The sequence below is a fragment of the Ipomoea triloba genome, chromosome 7, assembly GCF_003576645.1.
Source record: "Ipomoea triloba cultivar NCNSP0323 chromosome 7, ASM357664v1".
NCBI lineage: Eukaryota > Viridiplantae > Streptophyta > Magnoliopsida > Solanales > Convolvulaceae > Ipomoea > Ipomoea triloba.
In genome coordinates, this window is record NC_044922.1 from 21832154 (window position 1) to 21847751 (window position 15598).

Consider the following 15598-nt stretch of genomic DNA (forward strand, 5'->3'; position numbering starts at 1 on the left):
ATTATGTTAATGTACGCAATTTAATTTCTCTCATGATAATATTAAAAAAAAAATCCAACAATCAAATTAGTATATGATGTATATTATAGTATTCAAAAAAAAATATTACTATATTATGTTAATGTACGTAATTAAAATTCCTCTCACGATAATATTAAAAGAAATTCCAACAATCAAATTACTATATGATGTATATTATAGTCTTAAAAAATTACTATATTATGTTAATGTACGTAATTAAATTTATCTCATGATAATATTAAAAAAATAAAAATTCCAACAACCAAATTATTATATGATATATATTATAGTATTAAAAAATATTACTATATTATGTTAATGTACGTAATTAAATTCATCTCATGATAATATTAAAAAAAATAAAAATTCAAACAATCAAATTAGTATTTTATGTATATTATAGTATTAAAAAATATTACTATATTATGTTAATGTACGTAATTAAATTCATCTCATGATAATATTCACACATAAAAATTTCAACAATCAAATTACTATATGATGTATATTATAGTATTCCAAACAAATATTACTATATTTTGTACATGTATATATATATAAAGTTTACCAAATAAAATTATTATTGATTGATGTATACATGTAATGACTTTATTTGGTAAGCTTTATATAATCTATACTATATATAAAAGTAAAACTCTTCTATTTCATGTTTCCGTTAAAACTTTTGAGGTCTATTAATTAAATATTTTATTGGTCAAATAATTAATAAAACTTATTTTGTAAGAAAATGTAAAATGAAAATTAACTAATATCTATTAATTGGTAATATTGTTTTTATATTCGCGTATCAACACTATTAATAAAAGTTATAAAATCCCCCCTTCAACTTTCCAGCACAAACTAATATTATTAATTAATTGATAAAAATATTAATAAATTTTAATTGGTAACAAAATTTTATTTACCAAATTCTGAGAATAATTAAACCATTATAATTGTGAGAATAATGAAATTTTTTTTGTGTAATTTTATAATAAAAAATAATTTATTAATTATTATTTACACCAATAATAATAATTCAAATACTTATTTGTACTTCTATATCTATACTACTGTTAATGAAAATAAAATCATCCTTTGTAAAATTTCCTCGCAAACAATAGTAAAGATAAAACGGAAAAGAAAGCTGATTTTTTTAATTGATTGAAAATATAAAAAGATCCTAATGGAAAAAGAGACGAAAACTAGGCAAATTGGAAAAGGAAAAGGATATTACTAATTGATTGAAAATTATTTAAAAACTTAAAAAAAATTAAATACACTTTCCTTTTAAAAATTTTAAATTATTTAAACTTTAAAAAAATTAATTAAACATGTGTTGTTAGATTTTTTATAATAATTAAAATTAATTTATTCGAATATAGAGGAGGAAGAAAAAATTAAATGCGATATGGTGAAAATGAATATACATAAGGTATAAAAGTATAATTGCACATATATTAGTGTACTTGCCTAATAATTATTATGATAATTAAGCTAAACATCGGTCGTTAAATTTTTTTTTATAATAATTATAAATAGATTATTTCTCATTTTTCCCATATTTATTTTAGTAATAATATAATTACATAAGTCATATTACATATCGATCTTTTTAAGATAATTGTAGACAAACAAGTCATATACTATTTCTCATTTTTATTATATACTATTCAATGAATAGTCAAATCCATTCCGTGCAACGCACGGGCGAAAATACTAGTTTTTTTAAAAAAAAAAATGAGGTTAAGTAATAGAAGAAAAACTAAATCAAAAGATTTCAGCCATCTGATTTTAGATAAACGGCTGGATAGGGATACCATTTTTGAGGGGTAAATGCCAAGTCGCAAATATATATATATATCTTAAAATTGCCACGTACAGAGGTGAGGTTTTCTTTCACTTTTCCCCCAATCACTCTTTTCTTCCCAACTCTTCATAATGTCCTTCTATTTACGAAATCTTGCAATTGAAGAATAGAAGGATTTGAGGTTTTGATTTGAACTGATCCTCATTGTTTTTTCAATTTAATGGATCAACGCCGGCGAATCAAAACCGTACCGGATGGAAATAGGGATTTGATAAGTGAGCTGCCGGGAGAGGTAAAAGATAGAATTTTGGAGTGCTTGCCCACCCGAGACGCCGCCAGAATGGCTCTGCTCTCAACCCACTGGAATGATGCTTGGTTGCAGCATGGGCGGCTTGCGTTCGATTCGGACTTCTTGCATAGTGTTGAACAGTGCTATGAAGGTGAAGAAGGTAAAACCCTCGTGAACATAATCAATAATATCCTCTTTTTCCGTGCTGGGCCGGTTAAGAAATTTACTCTATGGATTTCATATGATGATCCTAGGCCGGAGGAGTCTGATGTCGAGAGGTGGTGTCTTTTTCTGTCGAGAAATGGCGTGGAGGAACTTAACATATATGTAGAGAGTTATTATATCCGAGAATTCAATAAGCTGCCATTTTGTTTACTCTCTTGCAGGACAATTAAGCAACTGATAGCCAGGGCTATCTGTAAATGCTATTGGTATATTTTCCAATGTCACTTCATTAGCTTTCTTCAATGTTGAATTTGAGCGCAGTGTTAATGGAATTGCCTCTAGTATTAGTATTCCTAAACTTGAGAAGCTGGCTTTGGAACTTTGTCGTGGGATCAATAAATTTGAGATCAACCCTCCAAAGCTTGAAATCTTGTCTGTTATTGATTCTATGTATGATGTAGTTAGTGCGAGATGGTTGGCACCGCATTTGAAAGCCATTAAGACTCTTTGGTTGTGTGGCTCTTCGTTGCGGGTGAGAATATAACTCATTCTACTTCATGCAAATGGATATATGGATACATATAATTGTATACCTTCTGGCTTGTTAAAGTTATTGTGGTGGCTAATTTTGTTTCTTTATTTCTATTTTCAAGTATATGGATGTATCTATGTTTCCAACTGCAATAAATCTGCAAGTGATGAAGCTGTATGAATTAAGCTTTTGTTGTGGGAAGCAGATCACCGTTGCTATGCAATTGCTTCAAAAATGCCCCAACCTATGTGAACTAGGATTTATGGTGGATGAGGAGAGGTTAAGTATAGTTGGCAATATATCATGCTTGATTCTTTGTTTTTGACTTTTTTCTTTTTCAAATGTCCTCACAGTTGTGTGTTTCTTTCATTTCTTCTTTAGTAATCGTTGGGTGGATGACAAAGAAGTTGCTTCTAGGCTTTTGGAGGATCCAGATGGTTGCTTTCTTATTCAGGAGTTGAAGATGCTTAACACAATCAAGATTGAATCATTCCGTGAATCCGCACTCATAATGCCTTTTATGAAAATGCTGCTCTCGAAATCCCCTGCGCTAAAGAGAGTTGTTATTTTGAAGCCTTGGGATATGAATGACTCTGAGGTGAGCAAAATTCTAAGGGAGTTGGAATGCTTCCCTCGTGCATCACCAAACGCGCAAATAGTCTGCACCGGCAAGTACTGCATGCGCGATTACTATGAGCGTGAGGATTATTTGGATTTATACCCATGGTTTTAGCCTTTTAGAAACCTAGCATGGTGTGGTGAATCTCCATGGGGGTTCAATTTGGGTGCAACTTAGAAATGTAAGCAATGGTTGTGTTGGAAGTTGAAATGTTTCCTAAGTTTTTCAGCATAGGTATTTGTAATCAGCAAGCATAGACTCCAAGAATGCTCCTCTATTTGCTTTTGTTAATTGTACTTGTTGTTACTACTTTAGATGATGTGGGTTCTCACTGCTCAATCAATTGTTTCCATGAAATTTTTACTTTCTTGAAGATTTAATAAAGTAATTCAATTATGTTGTCTTTTCTTGTGATAAATTTCACCTCCTGTGAGTTGAGCTGACAAATTATGCTGCCTTTTCTTGCTCTAACATTGAGCGGCTCATTGTGTGAGTATATATGTGTGCACATATTATTCTGTATTTCTGTTTGCAGTATGCATATAAAATATAAAAAATATTATATATTATGTATGCATATGGTATGAAAGAAATTGTTTTTATAATTGCAATGTATATGTGTGCTATGTGTATTAGTTCAGATTATTGAGCAACCGATAGATAGTTCAGAGTATTCAGAAGCAATTTTTACTTTTGTGCACCACATTTACTCAAACCAAAAAGAACTTGTGCACCACTACATTCAACTTGAAAGGATAACTTTTTTACTTTTGTGAAGGCACAATCCTACCTGGCCACCTATCTGATGGCGACGAAGTCGAAAATGCCCAAAACTTTTCACAATCCCTGCTGGAATCTTGGAAACAATCTATCTAGTAAGTGTTTCGCTTTGAAAATTCCAGTTTCGACCTCTGATGAAATTGATTCGGCCAATGGGGATTTTGTGACTGTCACGCGAAAGAAACGCAGGCCAAGAAAGGATTATTCTCATCACTCATCTTGCTGCTGGGAAGATCGCTAAAGTTTCTTTGTTTGAGCCTTTTTTAGCCAAAGATAATATTGACTCCTACATCAGAACACTTAATAATTTCCATAATCGCTTGCTTCTTCAGTTGGCAAAATCTGGATTCTCTGCTCTCATTCTTTTGATGTTAATGTTCTTTTTGATTTTGAACAATTTATTTACTGTAGAGCATCATACATTCCTTGGAACTTTGACTTTGAGTTTGTGGCAGTATATGCAAAACACACTCGTGCAGACATCACAACTTAATGCTATAATAGAGACATACAAGCTCTATTCCACTTCTTCTGGGAGGAGATTTTAATGTCATCTTGAGCATTTGAGGAAATGCAACCCCTGAGTTAAATAGCATCTCATATTTCTCAGACCATTCTTTGCTTGATTTAGCTACTACTGGGGGTTATGGAATCCGAAATATATAGGGGAAGAGTATGGAAACAGATCGACAGGTTCCTTCCTTCTCTCTTCTTCCTTTAGAGATTATTTTACTGATGTTAACATTATGCTCCTAAACAGGACAACCTCAGATCATGCGCCAGCCAATATTGCTTTGTGGCTTTGATCAATTGGTAAAAGCAAAGTGGTGAATTCCCGTTGTTGGAGGGGGTATGCGTGCCCTTGCATTTAAACTTAAAAGACTCAAGCAGGCGCTCCGATCCGTGTATGGAATCGGGAGGTTTTTGGCAAAAGCGTTTGCCCGAGTAGCTTGGCCTTTTCTACAGCGATTTGGCTTCCCAGCTACTTTCATAAATTTGATTATGAACTTTCTTAGCGCAACTCGACTTTCAGTGCGTGCTAGTTAACAGAGTTTCTTCAAACCTTCAAGGGGTGTAAAACAAGGCGACCCATTCTCTCCTCTACTCTTTATCCTAGTCTCAGAGGCTATCTGGACAGAAAAGGTTTTTTTGTCACCTCAAAACACTGCCCTCTGAACCGCATTACTGCAATGGAGGAGATCCTTTCCTAGGTATGAAAAGATCTTCACTACCTTTCCGCTATTTAGGAGTGAACCTATTCCAAGGGCTAAACAAGATCGATCATTTTTTATCAACATGTATATTTTGGAGAATGTCAACAACTAACAACCTTCAAGGTTGGCAGCGCAAACTCCTATCCCCGGGAGGTCACCTAATTCTCATTAAACTATTCCCCGCCAATTGATCAAAGAACTAGAGCGAAAATTCGCTACATTTTTCTGGGGAACATATATATGAAGGTAAGCAAAAATATCACTGGGATAAAATTTGCTTGCCTACTGAAGAAGGGGGACTGGGAGTCTGTAATCTATCAGCTATTCAATAAGCTTGCTCAGCGAAACTTTGGTTTAATTTTAAAAACAAAGACTCCCTCTGCTCTGAGTTCATGAAAGCTCGCTACTTCAAAGCTCAGCCCGGAAAAATGGATCACCAATCTGATCTAGTGGACAATCATAGCTGCGAGCGAGATTGAAAATGAAATTATTTGGAAACAGTCCACAAAAGGTGATTTTACTCTAGCAACGACATATGACCTAATTAGGCCAAGCTAAGGAAGGGCTGAACTATCTTCAAACTGTATCTATCTGGGCACCAGGTTTATCAACTAAATGCTCAATTTTCATGTGGAAACTCCGATCCTCAGAGTTGAAGATCCTTGTCTTTCCCAGACTGTCTCGAAAGGTTTGGAATCTGCCCCCCTTCCTTCTATTTGTCCATTCTGCTTTAATTTAATGCGAGTGCATCACTAGAACATTGCCTCTACTCTTGTTCTCACATTAATGGAGCGTGGCAATCATTTGCTGCTATATATGTTCGGAATCTCCCTAAATAATGCTCCATCAATCCCAACTGTATGCTGGCTTTCAGCCCAGCCAAGAACAGCTTCAGGATTCTACTGCTATATTATATTTTCCCTTGTCTTATCCTTTACAATATAATGCAGCACTCTTTGAAGATATACCATTCTCTTTAGTTGCTGCCATCTCCAAGTTTGATTCATCCTATTTGCAAAATTAAAGCAATTCATCACATCATTTCCTGGTTACTGAAGGGATAGTTTCCTCCTTTTCCCCGAACAAGAGACTCAGGATCACTTGGATCAAATGGCATTAAACCACCCTCTGGTCGTTTAAAACTTAACACTGATGCATTATTTTCCATCAACGGAGCGGCTTGCTTAAGGATTATCCTTCCCCCTTCTAGCTTCCTCGGCACTCGAAGCAGAAGCACAGGCGTTAGACTTTGCCTTGTCTTGGTGTGAGCTTATCTCTATGATCCCGACACTTATTGAAGTTGATTATCTTGTTTTGGCTCAATCTGCTTCCTCCTCCTCTCACTTGATTCCATGGAGAATTCGCCGTGCGCTCAAAAGAATTCACTCTAGGATAGCTACCTGGTCTTCATCAATTGTTCATGTCTATCGCGAAGGAAACTAGGTTGCGGACGCTTTAGCTTCAGAGGGCCTGCAATGCTCACCAGCTACTTTATTTTCGTCGTTTAACATGCTCCCTGAACTCGTTAAATTAGTTTTTCTGTATGATTTCCAGGGCTTTGCTGCCCCAAGATCTTTTCGTTCTTAATAAATTCTCCTTTTCTTAAAAAAAAAAAAAAAAAAAAAAACTCATTTGTCAATATGTGTAGGATACCAAACTTGTTTAACAATTTTCGAAACAACTTTAGAAATGACACCAACAATAATAGTAAATTTATATACACTTACCATAGTGAATTTATGTATTTATAGTAGTAAATTAATATACTTAAGAGTAATAAATTTATATATACCTACAATAATGAATATATGTACACTAGTGAATTTTATAAATCAAATTATCTAAAGTGATGACTGTATATACAACTCTATATATTTATTTTTAAAAATTGAAAAAATATCAATATGAGTCATTTAAAAATTTCGAATTAGAGTTTTTAATAATTTACATATATATAAATTTATTTGTATAAAAGTAAAAATGAAAAAAAAAAGTAAGGACTTAAAATATTTGAATTAAGTATGTATACATTGTAGGTGGACTCTGGTGAATAGTATAACTATTGAATAGAAGGAGTCTTGTACGAAAATATAATTCAAGTCCTCTTCAAAATATTTATTAATAAATAAATAATACATCTAAATTTGACTTAAAATACGACATTCATCTCATCTTTTGATGCAGAACATATTATGGAAAAAAGTCGGTTCGATTTTCCTGAACCAAACTAGTTTGGTTTGGTAATATACCAAACAATCGAACGATAATGGGTTCTTGTATACCAAACGATACGGTAAAAAACTAAACAAAATCGAATGACTTGGTAAAAAATCAAACCAAATAGAATACCTTTCGGATTTTATATCCAAATCCCTAATTGCAGATGAAGCTCTAGCACTCCTAACTCGCCTACAAATCTGCAATCGAACAAGCCTCACTTGCGAGGCGTTCGGGATAATTAATGCATTCAAAATGTTATTCATGGTTATGTGCTATTCATTTTCCTTATATTTCTGATTTTGTACTATGACTTGGTCTATCAATGTAGTATAAAGAGCCAATATCGCCTCCATTGAGGCTCGAACCCACCCCTTCCCATGTGGGGTGCAACTGGATGTCACAAGACTACAAGGTCTTTGGCAAATGAGCTTGATTGAACTCAATGGATGCAAAATGGATTTTTAAACCTAAATTATAAGTAAAAGTAAATAAATAATTTATTAATTATGTACGCTAGAATACTATGAAATGTTGGGAATTAAGGTTCCTAAACCGAACCGATTACTGAAACGAGTTAATCTCAGACCGAAACCGAACTTTTTCAAACCCAATTGAAACCAAACCGAACTACAATGTTAAACTAAATGGTTTAATTTTTTTTAGAACCGAACAAACCGAAACCTAAAAAAAAAAAACTGAATCGAATACCGAAAGCCCACCCCTAAAAAACATGTATTTGGATTAAAATAATAATGTTGCTGAATATACAATTTGGAAAAAATATATATTTTTTAGGTGTAATCCCACGAGGCGTGACATTTAATGATCCGAATCCACCAGATTAACCCCCGCTCGTTGTGAGAGGGACGGGAGCTGCCCAAGGAGAATTGTCACTTATGCAAATCGAACCCAGGTTATCCCGAAATTCTTCCAAACAAAGAAGCTCATTTTCACTTGAGCTACCCTTTGAGTTATGAGATTAAATTTTAATGGGTAATGTATTATGTAAAGGTTAAGCCAAAGACCTTGTGGTTTAGTGGCACCCAGTGTCCCAGTTAACACTCCTACATGGATGATGAGAGTGGGTTTGAGTCTTAGTGGAGGCAATTGTTTACTCTTTGTGCTTCTGAACAAATACAACATTGTAACAGAGTTAGTAGTACTCAAAAAAAAATGTAAAGGTTAAAGAATAGTTTTATATTAATCTTTAAAAAAAAAAGTGGACGTCAATTTGGGGCCCTTATTTCCTATTAAATTTAAGGATATAGAATTTTATGTTTCCAAAATATCACTTTCTTTATATTAATTATCTATTAGCAAAATTGCCTAATATACTTATTTTATATTTAAGGTATAATATTATTTTTTGAAGAAAATGTATAATATTATTAGTACAACATAAATTATATTCTCATTCTTCCATTTAATTATTATGATACTTCTATGGTTATATATATATATATATATATATATATATATATATATATATATATATATATATATATATATATATATATATATATATTTGTTCAAATGCGACGGCGAGCTTCGGTGTGGTCATGCGGCCTAATCTGCACCATCCACTTTCATTAATCCTACTGAAATTCGCGTATGTTTAAGTGGGGTTATTGTGGTAATTTTAGTATTTATATTATGTGAATTGGAATGGTGCATTTTAGTACATAGTGTGGTGCGTTTGAATACATGCTGTGGTGCGTTTTATTACGTATGTTGGTGCACTAACTGTGTTGTGGAATGATGTGTTTTAATCTATCCACTAGTGCATTTTCATACGTAGAATGATGTGTAACTGTGTTGTGGAATGGTGTGTTTTAATACGTCGTCTGGTGCATTTTAATACATTAAATGGTGTGTATTTTAACACATGTTTTTATAATAAGTGTGATGTATTTTAATACGTAGAATGATGCATATTTTAGCACATGTTTTCAAATATGTGTAAATAGTTTTCTAATATGTGTAAATAGTGTATGTTTATAATCTGACATGAGGCACGTTGTGGTACATTTTAATACGTAGAATGATGTGTTTTATTAAGTATATTGATGAATTTTAAGTGAATATGTGCATTTGGTATATTGTGTGGAATGGTGTGTTTTATTGGTCCTCTGGTGCGTTTTAGTACGTAGAATGGTGTGTTCTGTAACATATATATATTGCGCGTTGATTTGATGAGTTGATATGCATGAAAACAAAAAAGGTTTGTGACGCTGAACTGGACTCCCGATAGATAAGAGAAAATCGGAAATGCCTTTGAGTTCATACTCCTCTCTCGATACATAATCGAATGTTTTTGTTTTTAAAAACAATAAAAAAAATTGAATATCGAATTCGAAGTGCCATGCTATTATTACTTAATATTATATTGACATTCATATATTCATATAACGAAGGCATAGTCTTCTTTTTTTTTTGTCAAATAAAAACCTCATTGGCGCCAAGCGTGAGGGAATGCTGCACGTCTGGTAATTGCTCCCCCGGCCAGGATAAAAGATCCCATTGAAGCGGCTAATCCTATGCATATTGTACTGACACCTGGCCGCACAGTTTGCATCATATCATAAATAGCTACTCCAGATATTACATCTCCCCCGGGAGAGTTTATATACAAAAAAATATCCTTGGTATCATCTTCGATATTAAGATATACCAAAAGACCAACAATTTGATTCGAGATCTCACTATCAACCTCTTGAACTAAAAACAGGAATCGTTCGCGATAAAGTCGGTTGATTAGGGGAAATTGTTTCCCTTAGGAACCGTACATGCGCCTTTTGACGCATACGGTTCAAAAAAATTGTGAAAAAGAATCAATGTATAGATTCCAGCCCCTTTCTTTTTTTTTCATAACAGGTTTTTCTGACGTCTAGCGAAATTTTCTTCGATTTTTCAATAAAGACGAACTCCGTTTTCTATTTTTCGCTTTTCTATCTATTAGAAAAAGAAAAGGGGTCACTAAACTTATCGAGTTAACTTCTCATTGATGTATTGTTTCATCGAGATTTCATCCAAATTCCGATGGCATTTTCTTGTTCCTGAATAAGTTTCTTTTATTTAGGTTCCGATGGCATTGTGTAATTACCATAATAATAGTATATATTGAAGCAGCTTCTTGTTCATCCTTCCCACGAAACTATAACTCAAGAAGAAATTAAAAAAGAAGCACAATTGTCAAACATTTGAAAAAGAAAAACAAGAAGAATCGTACATGATTGCCAAATATATACTCTACCTTATCCGCAATAATCCACAATTCACATAGATTGGGACTTTTTTTTTAAGCAATTGCAAGCAACGGAGAGTTGCTTCTAACAACCAAAATTTAATTCATATAGCTTCATTACTTGCAAATTTATTGCAGTTGGAAACACAGCTACATACATCCATATGCTTGAAAAATAGGAACAAAGAAACAAAATTAGCCACCACAAGAACTTTAACAAGCTATAAGGTAAAGAATTATATCTATCCATGCATTTGCATCAAGTAAAATAAGTTAGATTCTCACCCGCAACAAAGAGCCACACAACCAAAGAGTCTTAATGGCTTTCAAATGTGGCGCCAACCATCTCGACTCAACCACATCATAAATAGAATTAATAACAAACAACATTTCAAGCTTTGGAAAACAGATCTCAAACTTATGGATCCCTCGACAAAATCCGAAAGCCAGCTTCTCAAGTTTAGGACTTCTAATACTAGAGGCAATTCCACTAACACTACACTTAAATTCAACATTGCAGAAAGCTAATGAAGTGTCGTTGGAAAATATACTAAGAGCATTTACAGGCAAATCAATAAAGGGACCACGGACTATCAGTTGCTTAATTGTCCTGCAAGAGAGTAAACAAAATGGCAGCTTATATTCCTCCACATCAGTATCTAAAAATATCTTAAGTTCCTCCACACAATTTCTTGACAGAAAAAGGCACCATCTATCAAAATCAGACTGCTGTGGCTTATGAGGATCATCATATGAAATCGAGTAAATTTCTTAACCGTCCAAACACGGGAAAAGAGGATATTATCGATCATGTCCACGCGTGTTCTACCTTCATTATCTTGGCGCAGTTGGACACTCTTCCAGAATTTCTGATTGAACGCAAGCCGCCCATGCTGCAACTAAACGTCATTCCACTGCCTTGAGAGTAGGGCAGTTATGGCGGCATCTTGGGTGGGCAAACACTCCAAAATTCTGTCCTTTACCTCTACTGGCAGTTCACTTATTAAATCCCTACTTGCATCTTGTACGGTTTTGAGTCCCCGACATTGAGCCATTAAATTGAAAGAACAATGAGGCTTCAGTTGAAATCAAAAGCTAAAATCGTTCTTCTATTCTTCAACTGCAAGATTCTGTATTTCGTAAATAAAAGGAAAGTAGGAAGAGTTGGAAAGAAAACTGAGGTTCGGAGAAAAGTGACAGAAAGTTATAAACCCTTGCCTCTGATGTTTGGGCCTCTGCCAAAGACATTGTGGTCTAGTGACACCCGGTTTACACCCCACATGGATGGGAGTGGGTTCGAGAGGCAACTGTTGACTCTTTGTGCTTCATTAGGTTGAGAAAGTAGCGGACATATACTACATTGTAACTGAGTCAGTAGTACTCAAAAAAAAAAAAGAATTTAAGTTTTTAGAAGAGTTAATTTCAGCGCAAGTCCTTTGTATTCGATGATAATTTTAAATTTAATCATAGACTATTATTTTTGTCATTTAACACCCCAAATTATTATATTTTAGACACTTTTAATTATTTGATAACTTTTCGGTAAAATCCTATTTTAAACAAGGCTATTTTCATCTTTTCAATTTTTTTTTCTCAATGAGTCAATTCCAACGATGGTCCCTTATCAATCATAGTCAACGTTCAACAACTTACACTATCAAATATATAATAGAAAAAATGTCTTTTTCGTCTCTCAATTGTTCATTGTTAGTTATTTTAGTTTTTAACTTTTACCACCGTTGCAATATATATAATAATCTAACTCTTCAAAAAAGTTACAATTTTAACTCTTAGAGGAACAAAGTTATTAAACTCTATTCAAATTTTACTCAGTAAATGGATATTTTATAATTTCATTATCTTTATTGTTTATGACTTTTCAATTTTAGTATTTCATATGTAAAATAGATAATCGATACCTCCTTCCTTAAATATGTCATCTTCAATTGTGGTACATTGTTCATATTTTCCCTACACAAACATGTTAAAATCAAATTTTTTATTTTACAAATGAAATATNAAAAAAAAAAAAAAAAACAGACAAACAAACTTCAATTCATTTCATAATTAAAATCATGGGAAAACAATTATGCCACTTGCCTACAATGCTTGCTGATTACAAATACCAACTTAGAAAACATTTCAACTTCCAACACTACAACAATTGCTTAAATTTCTAAGTTGCACCCAAATTGAACCCATGGAGATTCACCAAGTTTCTAAAAGGCTAAACCAATATAACCACTCCTTAAGCATAGAAACTTTGTCAAACTTTGTCAATGTCTGTGCAGACAATATGTGCGTATGAAGATGCACGAGGGATGCGTTCCAACATCCTTTGGATTTTTCTCACCTCGGGGGCATTCATACACCCAAACTTAACAATAAATCTCTCTAGCGCAGGGGATTTTGAGAGCAGCATTATTATAAAAAGCATGTTGAGTGCGGATGAATGGTATGATACAATCTTGATTGTGTTAAGCATCTTCAGCTTTTGAATAACAACGCAATTGTCTGGATCCTCCAAAAGCCTTGAAGCAGCTTCTCTCTCATCCTTCGGACCGATCTATAACTCAAGAAGAAATGAAAGAAAGACAAGCACAACAGCACAACTGTGAGGACATTTGAAAAAGCAAAACAAGAAGAATCACAAATGATTGCCAAATATATACTCAACCTCATCCGCCCCCAAAATATGCAGTTCACAAAGGTTAGGACATTTTTTAAGCAATAGCATAGCAACGGCAAGCTGCTTCCGGCAAGCAAAATTTAATCTATATAGCTTCATCACTTGCAGATTTATTGCAGTTGGAAACATAGATGCATCCATATGCTTGAAAAATAGCAATAAAGAAACAAAATTAACAAGCAAAAAGGTAAAGAATTATATCTATCCATCCATTTGCATCAAGTAAAATGAGTTAGGTTCTCACCATCAACAAAGAGCCACACAACCAAAGACTCTTAATGACTTTCAAATGCGGTGCCAACCATCTCGACTCAAACACATCTTCAATAGAACTAATAATAGACAAGATTTCAAGCTTTGCAGGGTTGATCTCAAACTTTTCGATCCCTACACAATTCTTGAAAGCCAGCTTCTCAAGCTTAGGAATACCAATACTAGAGGCAATTCCATTAACACCGCGCTTAAATTCAACATGCATGAACTTTAATGAAGTGACATTGGAAAATATATCACAAGCATTTACAGGCAAATCAATAAAGGGACCTTCGACTATCAGTTGCTTAATTGTCCTGCAAGAGAGTAAACAAAATGGCAGCTAATATTGTGGCTCTTGATAATTATATAAACATATGTTAAGTTCCTCCACACCATTTCTTGACAGAAAACGACACCACCTATCAAAATCAGACTGCTGCGGCATAGGATCAGCACTCCAAAGCCGTAGAGTAAATTTCTTCACCGGCCCAGCACGGAGAAAGAGGATATTATTGATTACGTTCACGCAGCTTCTGCCATCCAAGAAGAATCTCTTAACCGGCCGATCATCTTGGCGCTGTTGGACACTTTCCAAGAATTTCCGATCCAACGCAAGCCGCCCATGCTGCAACCAGACATCATTCCACTGCCTTGAGAGCAGAGCAGTTCTGGCAGCATCTCGAGTGGGCAAACACTCCAAAATTTTGTCCTTTACCTCTACCGGCAGCTCACTTATTAAATCCCTTCTTGCATCAGGTAGGGTTTTGAGTCGCCGATGTTGAGCCATTAAATTGAAAGAACAATGAGGCGTCACTCGAAATCAAATGCTAAAATCGTTCCATTCTACAAGATTTCGAAAATAAAAGGAAATTAGGAAGCGATGAATTGGGAAGAAACCAGAGATTGGGGGAAAAGTGACAGAAACCCTAACCTCTGAATCTCTGATGTTTGGGCCTATGCGAGTTTGCGGGTTAGGAAAGCCGAAGGGAAACGGAATGCTATTTCTCTTACGTTTTTTAAAGGGTTAATTTCATCGGAAATGTTTTATATTTGATGATAATGATAATTCAAATTTAATTTTAAACTATTATTTTTGTTATTTAACATTTTAATTTATTATATTTTAAAGAAAAAAGAGTCAAATAAACCCCTAAACTTTATACTAAAAGTCAATTAGGCACATAAACTTTTCAAAAGTGCTATTAAATCCTCAAAAGGTTATTTTTTGTCAAATAAGTCGGTTATCGGTCAAAACTTACCGGAAAACATCACTATTGACCAAAAAGTCGCCTTCCCACGGAGAAGGCGGCCAGAAATGTCGCATTCTCCAGCGAAGGAAACCTTTACTTGTCATCGGACTGATGCAAATGACCCGTAATAACAGGTCATTTATCGATTTTTGATTTATTGCCTCAATTTGACATGTTTGTGAACTTAATTGCACTTTTGAAAAGCTAGGTGTCTAATTGACTTTTGGTGTAAACTTTAGGGGCATATTTAACTATTTTCCCTATTTTAAATATTTTGTCATTCCCATAACTTTTTCGGCAAAATCTCATTTTAGACAAGGTTATTTTCATCTTTTCAATTTTTTAATATTTTATCAGTTAATTCCAACGAAAGTCCTTATCAATTTATAGTCAACATTCAACAACCTACTTTATCAAATATATAATTGGAAAAATGTACTTTTCCCATCCATCAATTGTTCATTGTTAGTTATTTGGGTCACACTTGTGTGAGACCGTCTCACGAATCCT

The 15598-nt window shown here is 33.9% G+C and overlaps 2 protein-coding genes across 5 annotated transcripts; one reads left to right on the top strand and one right to left on the bottom strand.

The window, feature by feature from the left end:
- Positions 1-1912: 1912 nt before the first annotated feature.
- Positions 1913-6808, top strand: LOC116026141. Of its 3 annotated transcripts, XR_004099784.1 has the most exons (6): positions 1913-2280; positions 2747-2817; positions 2939-3096; positions 3199-3617; positions 4215-6118; positions 6381-6808. XR_004099784.1 is itself a non-coding variant. In XM_031267596.1 (4 exons), the coding sequence occupies exons 1-4, from the start codon at positions 2052-2054 to the stop codon at positions 3548-3550; spliced, it is 810 nt and encodes a 269-aa protein (XP_031123456.1). In that variant the 5' UTR covers positions 1913-2051; the 3' UTR covers positions 3551-3854. The 3 variants fall into 3 exon arrangements, 1 of the variants encoding a protein (XP_031123456.1); XR_004099783.1 differs by having other exon boundaries at positions 4215-6808; XM_031267596.1 differs by lacking the exons at positions 4215-6118; positions 6381-6808 and having other exon boundaries at positions 3199-3854.
- Positions 6809-12929: 6121 nt separating this feature from the next.
- LOC116026142 lies at positions 12930-14854 on the bottom strand. Of its 2 annotated transcripts, XM_031267598.1 has the most exons (4): positions 14770-14854; positions 13828-14681; positions 13572-13727; positions 12930-13460 (listed from the first exon to the last, which is right to left on the bottom strand). In XM_031267598.1, the coding sequence occupies exons 2-4, from the start codon at positions 14059-14061 to the stop codon at positions 13161-13163; spliced, it is 690 nt and encodes a 229-aa protein (XP_031123458.1). In that variant the 5' UTR covers positions 14062-14681; positions 14770-14854; the 3' UTR covers positions 12930-13160. The 2 variants fall into 2 exon arrangements, with proteins under 2 accessions (XP_031123458.1, XP_031123457.1); XM_031267597.1 differs by having other exon boundaries at positions 13828-14808.
- Positions 14855-15598: the final 744 nt, after the last annotated feature.

What these genes read in the sequence shown, in the direction of transcription:
- LOC116026142 (XM_031267598.1), bottom strand. Translation starts at nt 14,061, where the DNA reads ATGCATGTTGAATTTAAGCGCGGTGTTAATGGAATTGCCTCTAGTATT. An exon ending in TGTGTGGCTCTTTGTTGATG is followed by an intron (nt 13,728 to 13,827) that starts GTGAGAACCTAA and finishes CTATTTTTCAAG; the next exon opens with CATATGGATGCATCTATGTT. An exon ending in ATATTTTGGGGGCGGATGAG is followed by an intron (nt 13,461 to 13,571) that starts GTTGAGTATATA and finishes CTTGAGTTATAG; the next exon opens with ATCGGTCCGAAGGATGAGAG.
- LOC116026141 (XM_031267596.1), top strand. Translation starts at nt 2,052, where the DNA reads ATGGATCAACGCCGGCGAATCAAAACCGTACCGGATGGAAATAGGGAT. An exon ending in GTGCTATGAAGGTGAAGAAG is followed by an intron (nt 2,281 to 2,746) that starts GTAAAACCCTCG and finishes TGTATGATGTAG; the next exon opens with TTAGTGCGAGATGGTTGGCA. An exon ending in TTTATGGTGGATGAGGAGAG is followed by an intron (nt 3,097 to 3,198) that starts GTTAAGTATAGT and finishes TTTCTTCTTTAG; the next exon opens with TAATCGTTGGGTGGATGACA.